We start from the raw sequence: 12,368 nt of genomic DNA, 5'->3' as shown, positions 1-12,368 counted from the left end.
AGTGCTTCGAGGGAAGAAAAGTTTGAAAGTCGCGACAGAAAAATCGAGAGCCTCTTGTTGCAGTCAAAATTTCGATGGTGGGGCTGCTATGTTGGCGACGGAGACTGGATGGTGTGGGCGGGCCGCCAGATGGGCCGTGCGTTGGTCCCGGCAGATGGAGAAACAGTTGATGCAGTTCCAAGTTTTTGATTCGCCGATTCCGTCATAGGGCGGACAAGTTGAGGCTGGTGCGCTGTACAATTGACAGCTGGCAGGCGGTTGGGCAGCCTCACCGGAGTTCTGCTGCTGGAGAAGACCTGAAGTCCCGCGCCTGCGCCACACAGAGTCCCCTGTCGGCGCTGTCCCAGCGCGTTGTTCCGAGTGTTTCTTCACTGATGCCCAACCTTTCCCGCCGGCTTGACTGACCGCTTGCACAATTCATCAATCGCTGTCATCGCTGTCCAAGGTTCTCTCCTTTCTCTCTCCTGCAACGTCAGACAAAGCAGAAGCCCGCGTTGTGGACAGAAAAAGAGACGATATCTCTCTCGAGGTGCGTAATCGTTATAAGCTTCCTCCTATCATACCACGCCTGCATCTTTCTTCAACCCAGCAATAAGGTTTCCCTTCACCCATCTAAATCTCACCCAATCATCTCATACCCCTCCCAACTGGAGCTTTGATTGAGTGGACGTTCCCAGACGGCCATTTTGAACTCCACCCATTCGCTCCCACTCGTCCCTTTTTTATCACACGCGCCGCTGCCCACCCAATCAATCCGCCCAATAAGAACAGTGTTCTGGGGCCAAAGAGGTTCTTGGACTGTGACATCAGGGTAGCTTTAAGTAAACAAACGCCCAGGGAAAGCATCACATTGTTCGTGACAGAAAACTCACAGCCTACATCTCGTGCGCGCAAATGCTAAAGCTGTGGCCGGTAACAGAACGACGATAATTACCCCGCGTATAAGTCAAGACTGCGCCATCGCGCCGACGCGACAACCTCATCTGTCCCAGCTGTTTAAGAGCTTGCATCCGGACTAGGCTACGAAGCAAGCAAACAGCGACGCAGTGCACCGTTGAAAGAACAAACCAAAACCAACGACTCAAACAAGCCATCATGGATCCCCAAAATCCCTCCTCAGCCCCTCACGGCAGCCATCAACATCCCCAGCCCCCACAGCAACAACCACAATATGATCTCAGCAAGGGCGGCCACTATGGTGCCAGTGTGCATCTTTCACAGCAAGGCTTTGCTCCATCAGAGCTCTACACCGGGACATGGGCGAATGTCCACCAAGGCCTCACGGGGTCTTACAAAGACATCCTGACGGCCTACTGGCAGCAAACCATCAACCACCTCGAGACGGACCAGCATGACTACAAACAACACCAATTACCCCTTGCCCGCATCAAGAAGGTGATGAAGGCCGATCCCGAAGTCAAGATGATCTCAGCCGAAGCCCCCATTCTCTTCGCCAAGGGTTGCGACATCTTCATCACTGAGCTCACCATGCGTGCCTGGATTCATGCTGAGGAGAACAAGCGCCGCACCCTCCAACGCTCCGATATTGCCTCCGCCCTTGCCAAGTCCGACATGTTTGACTTCCTCATCGACATCGTTCCCCGCGAGGAAGCCTCCTCCCACGCTAAGCGGACTTCCAACCAGGCTGCTGCTGCTGCCGCCGCTGCCAACCAACAACCCCCCCAGGTGCCTGGTGTTGGTCCCGGCCCCGGCGGTCAGCACACCATGAACCCCGCCGACTACGGCGTTCATCAGATTGCCCAAGAGGGCGACTACCGCAATCCTCAGACCATGTACCCAGGCGGTGTTATGCCTGGCGCGCCATCATATGGTCAACCGCAGGCCCAAATGTACAACGCCGATGAGATGTACTACGGTACTATTCAACAGCAACAGGTGTGTTTTTGATTTCCCATCCTAACATGACCCAACTCATGGCTAACAAGTGAATCTCACACAGCAGAGCGCTTAGAAGTCGCCTGAGCTGAAGAGGGAAGAGCAAGAAGAAGGTGTGGCGGTGGAAGGAAGCCAGCAGCAGGACCTCGGAGAGAATGCCAAGTACGCTCAGCTTCTTGCCGATCAGGTCCATCATACCATGTCGACAACGGGAGGGCAGCAGTGGGCGGTCGGGTCGGGACCGAGCAGCAACAGCCATCAAAGTCAATACTCTCATCCTCCTCATCAGGGACACTGCTCTGGGGCTCAACAATACCATCAAAGCGGCTTGGGTGGTGCTGGGACGGCACAGGAGTATCACAACATGTACCCCTATGCTCTGTAACATCCGCAGTACCATTTGCAACAGCAACAGCAGCAACCACAGGCGCAATCTCCCGTCATTAAGAACGAGCCGTTGAGCAGCAGCCAGAATCTGATGGATAATGTGGGAGACCAGTTTGGGAAGTTGGGACAGTAAACGGAATACATGATCATGTTCACGAAGGGGAGACGTCTTCCCTCTAGGTTTGAACCAGTTGAGATGTTGGTTAACGGGGGGAGGAATCTGTTTTTGAATCATGTCACACACGCACACACATTGCACACACGCACATAAAAAATGAGCTTGTTGTAGTTATGGTGGGGTTTAGTTTTTTTTTTTTTTTTTTTTTTTTTTTTTTTTTTTTTTTTTTTTTTTTTTGTTTTTTTTTGGGGGGGGGGGGGTTTTGCTGTTTTTGTTATGAGCGTTTGGGGCTGTTTTCTTTTTTTCTTTTTTACCCCCTGAAATATATGGATGGCTACACGTTGTCAAGGTTAGGTACTGGGTTGTTTTGCGGTGGTGGTGGTTGTGGTTGTGGTGGTGGGAAAGGTTATTTATATATCCTATATATCTTATCTCTCTGATTTTGTTTCCTCTCTTTTACGACACACCACTCTAAAAAATTGATGATAACTATTTCTTCTTTCACTGATACAAGTCCGGTTTGAATTGTTTCATGATGTCATTATGCATTATTCTGAGTAAGCTACGAAACTAAGTGTTGAGGATAGTTTGGGATTGTGTGACCCAGCAAGAAGAGGTTGTTTGGTTGTTGATCACCTCAGCCCGAAACGCGAGCTGAAGTTAGCAAGCGGCGCTGTGCGAGCTGGGGCGTCGACTGTTTGGGTGAGCCTGAAGGAGAAAAAGTTAGCATAAGCTAAGAAACAAAAAAGAGAGGTGAAACGTACTTCTCCAACAAGATAGGTCCATTCATGGCATCCACCCGACCAAACTTCTTGTTGCGGATGGAAATATCAAAGAACTCGTCGTGGTTCTCCGTCTGCATGAGCGCCACCGTCTGCTGCAGCTCGTCCAGGTTCTGCTCCAGCATGAACGCGTTCTCAAGGCCCCCGACGAATTTTGAGAGGTGCTGGACGTCCAAGGCCATGGCAGCCACGCCATTGGGGTTGATCTTTTTGACGTCGGGAGATAATGGCAGGGCCTAGGTGACAATTCCAAGTCAGACCTGTGTTAGATGGGAAGTGATGTGTATATGGCAAGGGCTTACCAAGATCTTATTTGCCGCATGACTCAACGCATCAAAGTAAATGAGCTCCTTGATCTCCCTCGGAAGACCCAGCAAAGTCGAGTTCATAATGTTAGACAGGTACCTAGTCAATGTCTGCATGTAATTGCTCGTCTCCTTGGGCGGGGTTGTGGCTGTCCAGTCATAGTCCGAGGTGTCCACCAAGTCATCGATTTTGGAGTTGACGAGCTCAAAGATGCGCTTTTCAGCGGCTTTCTTGTTGCTTCTGAACGCCTCAGTCGCCTTGAGTGTGATCGGTCCACCAGCCGATGTGGATGATCGTTCCCGGATCAGGATCTGCTCCAGTACCTGGCAGGCTGTCTCAAAGTGCTCGAGGTTGATCAAAATCTGCACGATCTGTCCTAGATACTGCGAGTTCAGCCGTTCAACAAGAGACTGGCATACGATATCGGTCAAAAGCTCATCGAGAGACTAGAGGTATGGTCAGTACGCCCACCCATGGAGATCAGAAAGAAATATGACAAACCTTCCGTAGCGTCTCATCAACCACATTCGGGTTGTGAAAGTGCTCCGATGTAAAAATCAAGAACTGATTCAACAGATTCCTAATATCTATGCAGCACAAGGGATACATCTGTGAGAATGGCAGCACGCAAGGGAAGCTGGCCCAATTAGAACAAGCGATGACTTACAAACACATCCTGTAGAAAACGGTCGGGATACGTACACAAGCTCTTCTTCTGGTTTGTCGTCAACAAACCAGGTCACGTCGACGACCTTTTGGTATTCGTCGCGTGTGTTGATTGCCATAGGCATGTAATCGTCCGTGGACACGATCTAGTGAAAGTTGTCAGTATCAACTAGAGACGAGTTACGACGAAAAGCGGGCTTACCTCTTGGAAGTCCTCGCCGAAGCGACGGCGGAGAAGCTCAGCGTATTTGTAGAATAGGGTGAGCTGGAAGTTGTTCATCATGGTGACGGAGTATCCCCAACTCTAATGCTTGTCAACGAATATTCAGATACAAGATGTAAGGAGCCACATACCTCCATGGTCTCAATGAAAAGAGCAATGTTCATCTTGATTTTGACCAGCAAATCTGCATCGTTGACCTCCTGTAACGACTTGGCGATCACTCGTATAGCGGTTTGGCACATGGAATCCCAGAGCTCATCGACCTATCCGTCCTGTTAGAGAGAAAAACTACCAAGCTGTGGGAAAAGTCACTTACACCAATTGTTGATCTTATTGAGGGTGCTCGCATCACGGTCGCCTTCTCAATAATGGCAAATCCAGCAATGTTCTCCAAAAGTCCCATCAAGGTCTCGTCGTCACCCCCGGCAAAGATGTTTTCGGAACTTGAGGGCATTATCAGATCCTTTTGTTGTCGTCTCGTTGCTGCATACTCTACACGGAACTTGTCGACTTGACCGAGGGCATCGTGGGTATGCAAGGCTTTGTGTAACGGGGTGAAGTCAATCTGGTTCTCCTCGTTGTCGATTACGTCAAACTCATTACTTTCATCAAAGACCAGCTCGATGGCAGAATTCAACTTGAAATTCTTCAGATATTCATTGACTTCGGCGCGCTTCTTTTGCCTCTCCCGTCGCTGCTGTGTCGCGAAGAAGGCAATCTCGCCAAGAAGTTGGGACTTTTCTCGAACCTCCAGAAACCACTTGTTCAAATCTGCCATGACGGACTCGGAAATCGTCTTTTGAGATGCCGGGATAGACCGTTGAATCATGTCGGCAAGCTTGTACTGGGTCGCATACTTGTTCTGGATGGTGGGGATCAAGTGTTCGTTCTGCAGGTCCTCCAACGACTTGAGGGCACGATGATATTCCTTCTTCCGAATAAGTTCGTGCGCATTATTGACAGCGCGCAATATCTTGAGCGATTCCTCCAGAGCGTTTGATACATCCGTGATATTCTGCCTGACCCCGCGCGTGTTGACCAGCGCCTGCTTTTGCTCGGCCAACTTCTCGGTGCTGGCCTGGATGGACTGGTTGAGGTCCAAGATTTCGGCTGTCAAAGCCACAGTACCCTCGCGCACCTTTTGTAGTTGATTGACGGATCCCAGGAACTCCTCATGCTTCGTCAACCCGATCTGCTCGATGTCGCCTTCGCGGTCCTCGGCATACTGCGACAAGCTCTGGGCGAGGGATCCGATTCGGCTGCTCGTTGTCGCATCTTTCAACACTGGTATCAGTTGATCGAGGAAATCCGAGTCGGAGGGCGCGAGGATGATCTATAAAAGAAGTCAGCATTTCCGGTCTACGAAAGTGCTCTAATGCTGCTGGCGATTCCCGATTGCTGGAAGCGGCGGACCTGAGCTACAGCCGAGTCGTAATCATCCCACGTTTGGGCTTTTCTCGGCATTTTGAATGATGGAGCATCAAGCTCCTCCAGCTATCAGTTTCGATGATATCCTGGGTCTTCGCTGATCACTGGTCATGAAGGCACGGCGCTGAAGGCATCTTGCGCAGCAGCAACATACATGCTTTGTTCGGTCAGCGTGCCCCTCGTTGGGGCGCCAGTGGTCTGTGCTGCGACAGCTGGCCAGGGAGCTGCTTCCAGATACGGCCCGTGCGCCTACTCCTAGGAAGGAGCAACACCAAACTCATTGCTTTTCAGGCGAAATAGCACCACTGATGGAGTGCCACATCCTCAAAATCTAAGTATGAACTTAGAATATGGGAAGAGATATTCTTTTACCACAAATTTCAGACCTGACTTTGTCGTGGTCCTGAGGGATCAAATCTCTCTTGGTTGCTAGGTGCCAAGCATCAACCCCTATTAACCCCTTTGTGGCGCCAAGATGGATTCAAAGATTACACTTCCCTCTTTCTCTTCAAAATTATGTTAGGATGTAATCTATTAAGCTTCTCACGTTTCTGTCATTATATTATGCTTAGAAGTCATTTTTGACATAACTAGTACTGAACATAAATGACCTCACTGCCCTTCTTGCTTCAAACTACACAAGACGTTGGTATGATTTTTGTCGGAGCTTTGCAGAACAGATCTATATCGTATTCCAAAGCTGTTTTCCGTCCGCCCGGGCTAGTCAAGTATGGCGCGGCTTGGACGGTTTTTTAAGTCTTAGATAATAGTGTAAAGCTAACTCTAAGTTGTGTAACTGTATGTCGATGATAAGCAAGCGCTGCCAGTGGAATGCCTATTTGAATGCGACTGTGCCATGTCCAAGCTCTAATTCCCGGGGCCATGATCACAAAGAAGAGACCATAGGCGGTTTCAGTTAGACCACAAGGCGACTGTTCTATGGCAAACTTAGATGAGGTCCTGCGAAGTACCTGTCATATCTATCCGAAAACCATCACTTGTCTGTCAGCAGATAGACGAATAAAATCGAAATTCTCGGAAATCGGTTCTTTTCCATACAGTGCCTCAAAGGTTATCTGGCGCCGGTTAGTGACACTACCATCTACCAGCATTGTGAGACTAGTATCTTGGAGAGAGTATAGCTGCAAGTATACCTTAGGTACCTTGGGAGATGTGGGCAAGGCTTGACCATGTAGACCCAAAGCCAAGGGGATGGCAGGTATCAGGCTTCTTTACATCCCACCATCACGGATACGCAGTAAAGCTTGCGTAGCTACCATGTTGGTAGGTCCCGAGTGTTGATACAGTGTGGCCCGGCCAGTGAAAGTTGTAAACACACACACCAACCTCAGGGGCACCTGAAATGTAACAAGGTAGCCTGATGGTCTGTTGTGAGATTTCACAGTCCTTTCTTTCCTTCTTAGGCCTTTGCTTTCCTTTCTTTCCCTTGATTTCTGTGCTGACTACTTTTCCTTTGTGGCTCCTACTATGAATATGTAGCCAACTTCAGGGCACCGGTACTCTCTCGACTCTTCCCCCCCCCTCATCCTTCACCATATTTTTGTGACTGGACGGTTTTGCTCAAACATGAGTTCTGATAAGAAAACACCATGGAGATTATTTTATCTATCTGACCAACATAGTGTGGCATATTGCATTTGAGCAACCCCTTGTACTTTCTTGATTCTAAGAGCAACTGATAATCAAGGAGAGCAGCCCGAATGTTCCAATAACTTCTACAGGTTCGTCCGAAAAATATTCCGCGATAAGAAGCGCTGTTTATCACACCTTGCTCTATCTAAGCGGCATTACATGGCATATTCCATCTAAACATCCTCTCGAACCTCTCGAATCCAGGAGCAACTGATAATCAAACACAACAGGCGGAATACTCCCATGACCTTCGCAGTTTCGTCCGAAAAGTATTTCACGATAAGAAGACACTAAAAGAATCATCACTGCTCTATCTAATCGCCATGACGTGGCATATCTACGTGAACCGTGCGTTGATCTAGTCTCTCAAGTATATAACATGGAGTTCAGTGCTAGGCTTTGACTCTTCCCTCAAAACAATATCAACAACCCATGGGTGGCAATCTTGAGTATCGACATCGCATAGACATCTGTGAGCCCACGGATAAGGTTTCAGCTGCCTTCGTCGTCCTTCAACTTACATTGAAATTCTTTGGGCTTTCCATCCAAAGTCAACAAAGTCGGCCTCCTACCCGACGTCGACCACGTCGCCGACCAAGGTAAGTAAACATTGCGCCTTGCATGGATACACACTTCCTTTGCAGGTAGCGTTTCCTTCATCAAGATATCGTTCACGATATCTCTTCTTCATCATTACCTTCTTCGCTATTATCTTCCTCATAATACCGTTCTTCGCGGTAACATTCTTCAAGTTATCTTTTAGATTTCACTACTCTTCTTCACCACAACACCTATTTCTCTCACTTCTCTTCTTCACGATCTCTTCCTTCTTCACAATATCTTCCTTCTCCACAATGTCTTCCTTCTTCACAATCATCCATCAAAACCCCCCTTCATACTTCCCTATTTGCCTGACACAAGCAGTCAATGCATCAGTCACGTGTTGTTGCTTTGGCAAATCGTTACTTCCTTCCTATTGAGCTGTTTCGTTTTTTCTAGTTGAAAGAGCGGCCTTTCCCTCCGAGGTTCTTTCACCCTCAAGCCTTCAGCCTGGAATCACTACGTAATCAGGCACCAAGTGGTCCTTCCCGATGATCCTGCCCCCACAATTCGGGTGGTGATTTCGTCTTCAGCCGCCAGAGCTGTGTTGTGGTTCCGTCTTCGGCCGCCAGAGTGACTGCAGTCACTCCGGCTGAGGACGAAACACAGTTCCCAATCCTGCGATCGCAAACGATAAAGTCATCTTGGACAATCGTTTGAGGCCGATTGTTTATCGTCTGGGGCCGAGTCGTTATTTCCCCCAGCCGCTCCTTCCGTCTGCAAGCATAACTGTGTTTTCTGCCTTAGGGTGATCCGACCACTCGTTCCTTCTTCATCCCAACTAATGACACCACTGACACTGCTCTTGCAGAGATTTTATCTCCACCGGTTACCTGCCTGCTCTGTGCCTTAGGAATTCTTCCTGCCCTCCAACTCTTCTCCCTTTGACACTTCCTGCAAAGGGTTTTGGCTCAAGACCTCCACCGCCAGTTCCCTCTGCTTTGTCGTGTCCTTCGGACCATCGGATCTCTCGCTCACCTCCCTCGACAACGACCTTTGATTTTTCCAGGTCGTTACAATGGCACAGTCTCGTGACGGGACGTTCAATCCGTCCTCCCCTCATTCTTCGAGCGGCGCGGCGGATTCGTACAAACACGATGGTACCCCCGATACTCGTTTGACTGCCTTCTCGCCCGATGACGGCTCGGCCAGATCGAACAAACTGTACGCCGGCATCACCGGCATGAGCCTCAACGGTCCCACCAACCACTCATTGTTTCATCAGAAGTCGACGGAGCACTTCGGTAATGTTGCTCCTGTGGCCGAAAAGGACCCGTTCATTTCCAGCAACGCGACCCCCTCCAAGTCGACATTGGACCAGAAGCTCTCTCCGACCGCTTCCGCCTTCAGGCCCTTGTCTGTCCCAGTGGTCGCTCATGGTTCCCTCAATGGACAACAGGGTCCCTCCAATGGCCCTCAGCAGAACTTTCGATCGCTGGCCAGCGCCACCGGCCCTCTCTCTGGCCGTTTCAGCACTGAGCTAGGGATCACTCATTATGTCACTATCTTCTCTTCCACGGCTTCCGTAACCTTGTCAGAGGTCGAAACGTATCTTGAGGTTTGTCCCGTGCTGACTATGCCTGATGAGTCGTAGATATCTAACAATATGTGTAGAAACTGAGTCAGTTTGGTTCACCTTGCCAGGGTAAGCGCGTCATCTTCGCGAAGGATGGGAGAGTCTATTTGTTTCTCTCCAACATTCGCGATGCCACCAACATTCACGAGAATGTTCAGCTCGGTTCCCAGGACTGGCGTGCCCAGTATATTGCCGCGGGGGAGTTTCACCAGGTACGTGATGGCGTCAAGCTTCTGCCACTGGTCGGATATACGTGCTAACCTCATATCAGGCCCGCAATCCTGGTGAGAATCACCAGCAGGTTTCGGATGGCTTGCTCCGGGCTATCGCGTTCCCTCAAGAGAGCGCGAATTTTGACGTTTTCCACACCAACACTGTGGTCCGCACTCTCATGGAATCTCATGGTGAGGTCCTTGCCTTTCGCCAGCTATCCGGGACGAAAGACATTCCTTTCCACGCCACGGTTGAATTTTGTGACTGCGATGCCGCCATTACTGCCGCAGAGGCCCTCAATGGTCGCACTTTCAATGTAAGTCTACACTCTCTCGTCTCATCCGATCTATATGTGACTAACATCTAATCTCAGGGCGTTTACCTGAACTTGATTTCTGCCCTGCCCGACGCCACCTGCGGAGCCTACCAGCCTTTTGATGTGCATGCTCCCCGCGCTCCGAGAAGCCCGGTTCAGGACATGACCAACCTGTTTCAGAGCATGGGTATCTCGAAGCCTTCTCATCATCAACAAATTGTGCCCTCTGGGCATCTTGCCCATTCGCCGGCCAGTGGGATGCAATTGCCCCATCAGCAGATGGCCATGTATCCCACTGTAGTCTATCACGGTATTCAGCACAGCTTGCCGACTCGCTACGTTCTCGACCACACTCCCACACGCAGCCAGGGCATTTCTCCCATGAGTCCCATGACCCCGATGACTGGCGGCATGCCGGTCATGGCGCCGTTGTATACTCCGCCTAGCACTCCGTTAGCGTTTCACCATGGCGACTACGCCAGTCCCAGGGGCATGCAGCCCTATCGTATGGATGGGCGTCGTCAGAACGCCATGCGGGTCAATCGGTCCCCTTACTACAATGCCGCCGGCCATCACAACCATGTTGATGTCAACAAGATTCGGGATGGCATCGATGTCCGCACCACAGTCAGTATCTATCTCTTTGAAAAAAGAAAGTATCGTCTTCTAACACGTCATAGATTATGCTGCGAAACATTCCGAACAAGGTCGACCAAGCGATGTTGAAGAAGATTGTGGATGAGTCCAGCTGGGGCAAGTACGACTTCATGTACTTGCGAATCGACTTCGCCAACGACTGCAAGTATGTGCATCAAGCATTCCTTTCGGCGTGAGCCAGTTGCTGATGTTCTATAACAGTGTCGGCTATGCGTTCATCAACTTTGTTGACGTAAGTTTTTCTTTTCCATGCCGAGGCAAACCTGACACTGACCGAATTTGTAGCCGCTCGACATCATCGATGTATGTGATCCTCCATTAACTGGATATTGAAATTTTCTGACAGTGCCCTAGTTCGTCAATGCCCGTGGCAACCAACGTTGGAACTGCTTCAAGAGCGACAAGGTTGCCGAGATCTCATATGCCAGTAAGCTTTTCGAATTACTCTTCTGAGATGGATCGGCTGTTGACAATTTGCAGCTATCCAGGGCAAGGACTGCCTTGTCCAGAAGTTCCGCAACAGCTCTGTTATGCTGGAGGCCCCTCACTATCGCCCCAAGGTACGGTCGACTCTCTCTCCCATTTGAGTTTCGAGCTCTTATTGACCATCAGCAGCTTTACTTCACGCTCAATGGTCCCAGACCTGAGTTGGCTGGTGAGGAGGAGGCTTTCCCGGGCCCGGACAACCAATCCAAGATGAAGAGGAGCTGTGAAAACGCTGAGCATGTTGGTGAGTTCGAGTCATTCTACCAGGTGCAAGTTTGATATTGACACCATTTGTCCGCCACCAGGCCTCTTCACTCCCAATGCCGGCCAGCATTTTCGTGACGAGCAGCGCCGCCGCCGCTCTCAATACGACCGTGGAACCAGACTTGCTGCGCTTGAGGAGTACGACTATGACTCCCACATCCAGCAGCCTAGCCTCTACATGGGCTAATCAAGAACCAACTCGGCATCATTACCTACCAACCTTTCAGTCACCGAAGATTGGCGACACTCGGATATCCTTCCTTTGATCATCTTATTTTGATGATGTCATGAAGTTGCTTCTTATTTTGGTTCGCTTTGCTTTGCCATCTTTGACAAATCATCAAAGTTGATGATGATCTGAGGCGAGGAAATGGGATCAGTATCTGGTAATCGGTCATCATCTTTAGCGGGTGGTGTCTTGGGAGGAGAAACTGGGAACGGGTAATAGGCATTCTGAAGAGGCGGTGCATCCTTACAGGCAATCACGATGGTTTGAGCGGGAAGATTGGGCTAGTCACAGAGGGTTTCTTGAAACCTTGGTGGTCTAGGAAAGGTCGATCGTCCGATACCACAGCGTGTTGTTTCTTTTGGCAGCGGAATCAAGAACGGACTGTGCTGTGCCCAAGTTCATATAGATTTTAAACAGTGTTGCTTTACTCTATTACGTGATTCCTGCTGTTCATGTCTTGGCTATCGCTGTGGATGTCGTGGTGTGCTTGAGTCTTGGTGGAATCCAGGTGACGGGATGTTCATACCACGCAGAAAAGAGTTATTTTTGCTTCTTGTGCGAAAGGATA

General features: G+C 49.8%; 3 protein-coding genes across 3 annotated transcripts; 2 read left to right on the top strand and 1 right to left on the bottom strand.

Annotated features, from left to right (window-relative positions):
- Window positions 1-1,095: 1,095 nt before the first annotated feature.
- Window positions 1,096-1,972, top strand: PODANS_7_2400 (uncharacterized protein; the record flags this gene model as incomplete). The annotated part of the gene is made up of 2 exons (XM_001907744.1): window positions 1,096-1,896; window positions 1,964-1,972. 2 exons carry the CDS (start codon window positions 1,096-1,098, stop codon window positions 1,970-1,972), a joined length of 810 nt encoding a protein of 269 aa, XP_001907779.1.
- Window positions 1,973-3,033: 1,061 nt separating this feature from the next.
- On the bottom strand, window positions 3,034-5,842 carry PODANS_7_2410 (uncharacterized protein; the record flags this gene model as incomplete). The annotated part of the gene is made up of 9 exons (XM_001907743.1): window positions 3,034-3,109; window positions 3,166-3,419; window positions 3,486-3,935; window positions 3,991-4,126; window positions 4,177-4,301; window positions 4,340-4,420; window positions 4,510-4,632; window positions 4,695-5,711; window positions 5,792-5,842. 9 exons carry the CDS (start codon window positions 5,840-5,842, stop codon window positions 3,034-3,036), a joined length of 2,313 nt encoding a protein of 770 aa, XP_001907778.1.
- Window positions 5,843-9,077: 3,235 nt separating this feature from the next.
- PODANS_7_2420 (uncharacterized protein) lies at window positions 9,078-11,758 on the top strand (the record flags this gene model as incomplete). The annotated part of the gene is made up of 10 exons (XM_001907742.1): window positions 9,078-9,617; window positions 9,686-9,877; window positions 9,979-10,164; window positions 10,222-10,791; window positions 10,845-10,966; window positions 11,023-11,128; window positions 11,176-11,248; window positions 11,302-11,381; window positions 11,434-11,551; window positions 11,613-11,758. The coding sequence occupies 10 exons, from the start codon at window positions 9,078-9,080 to the stop codon at window positions 11,756-11,758; spliced, it is 2,133 nt and encodes a 710-aa protein (XP_001907777.1).
- Between the last annotated feature and the right edge of the window lie 610 nt (window positions 11,759-12,368).

Source organism: Podospora anserina, chromosome 7 (assembly GCF_000226545.1).
Source record: "Podospora anserina S mat+ genomic DNA chromosome 7, supercontig 1".
NCBI lineage: Eukaryota > Fungi > Ascomycota > Sordariomycetes > Sordariales > Podosporaceae > Podospora > Podospora anserina.
Note: the sequence above shows the minus strand (reverse complement) of the source record. Positions and strands in the feature narration are given on the sequence as shown.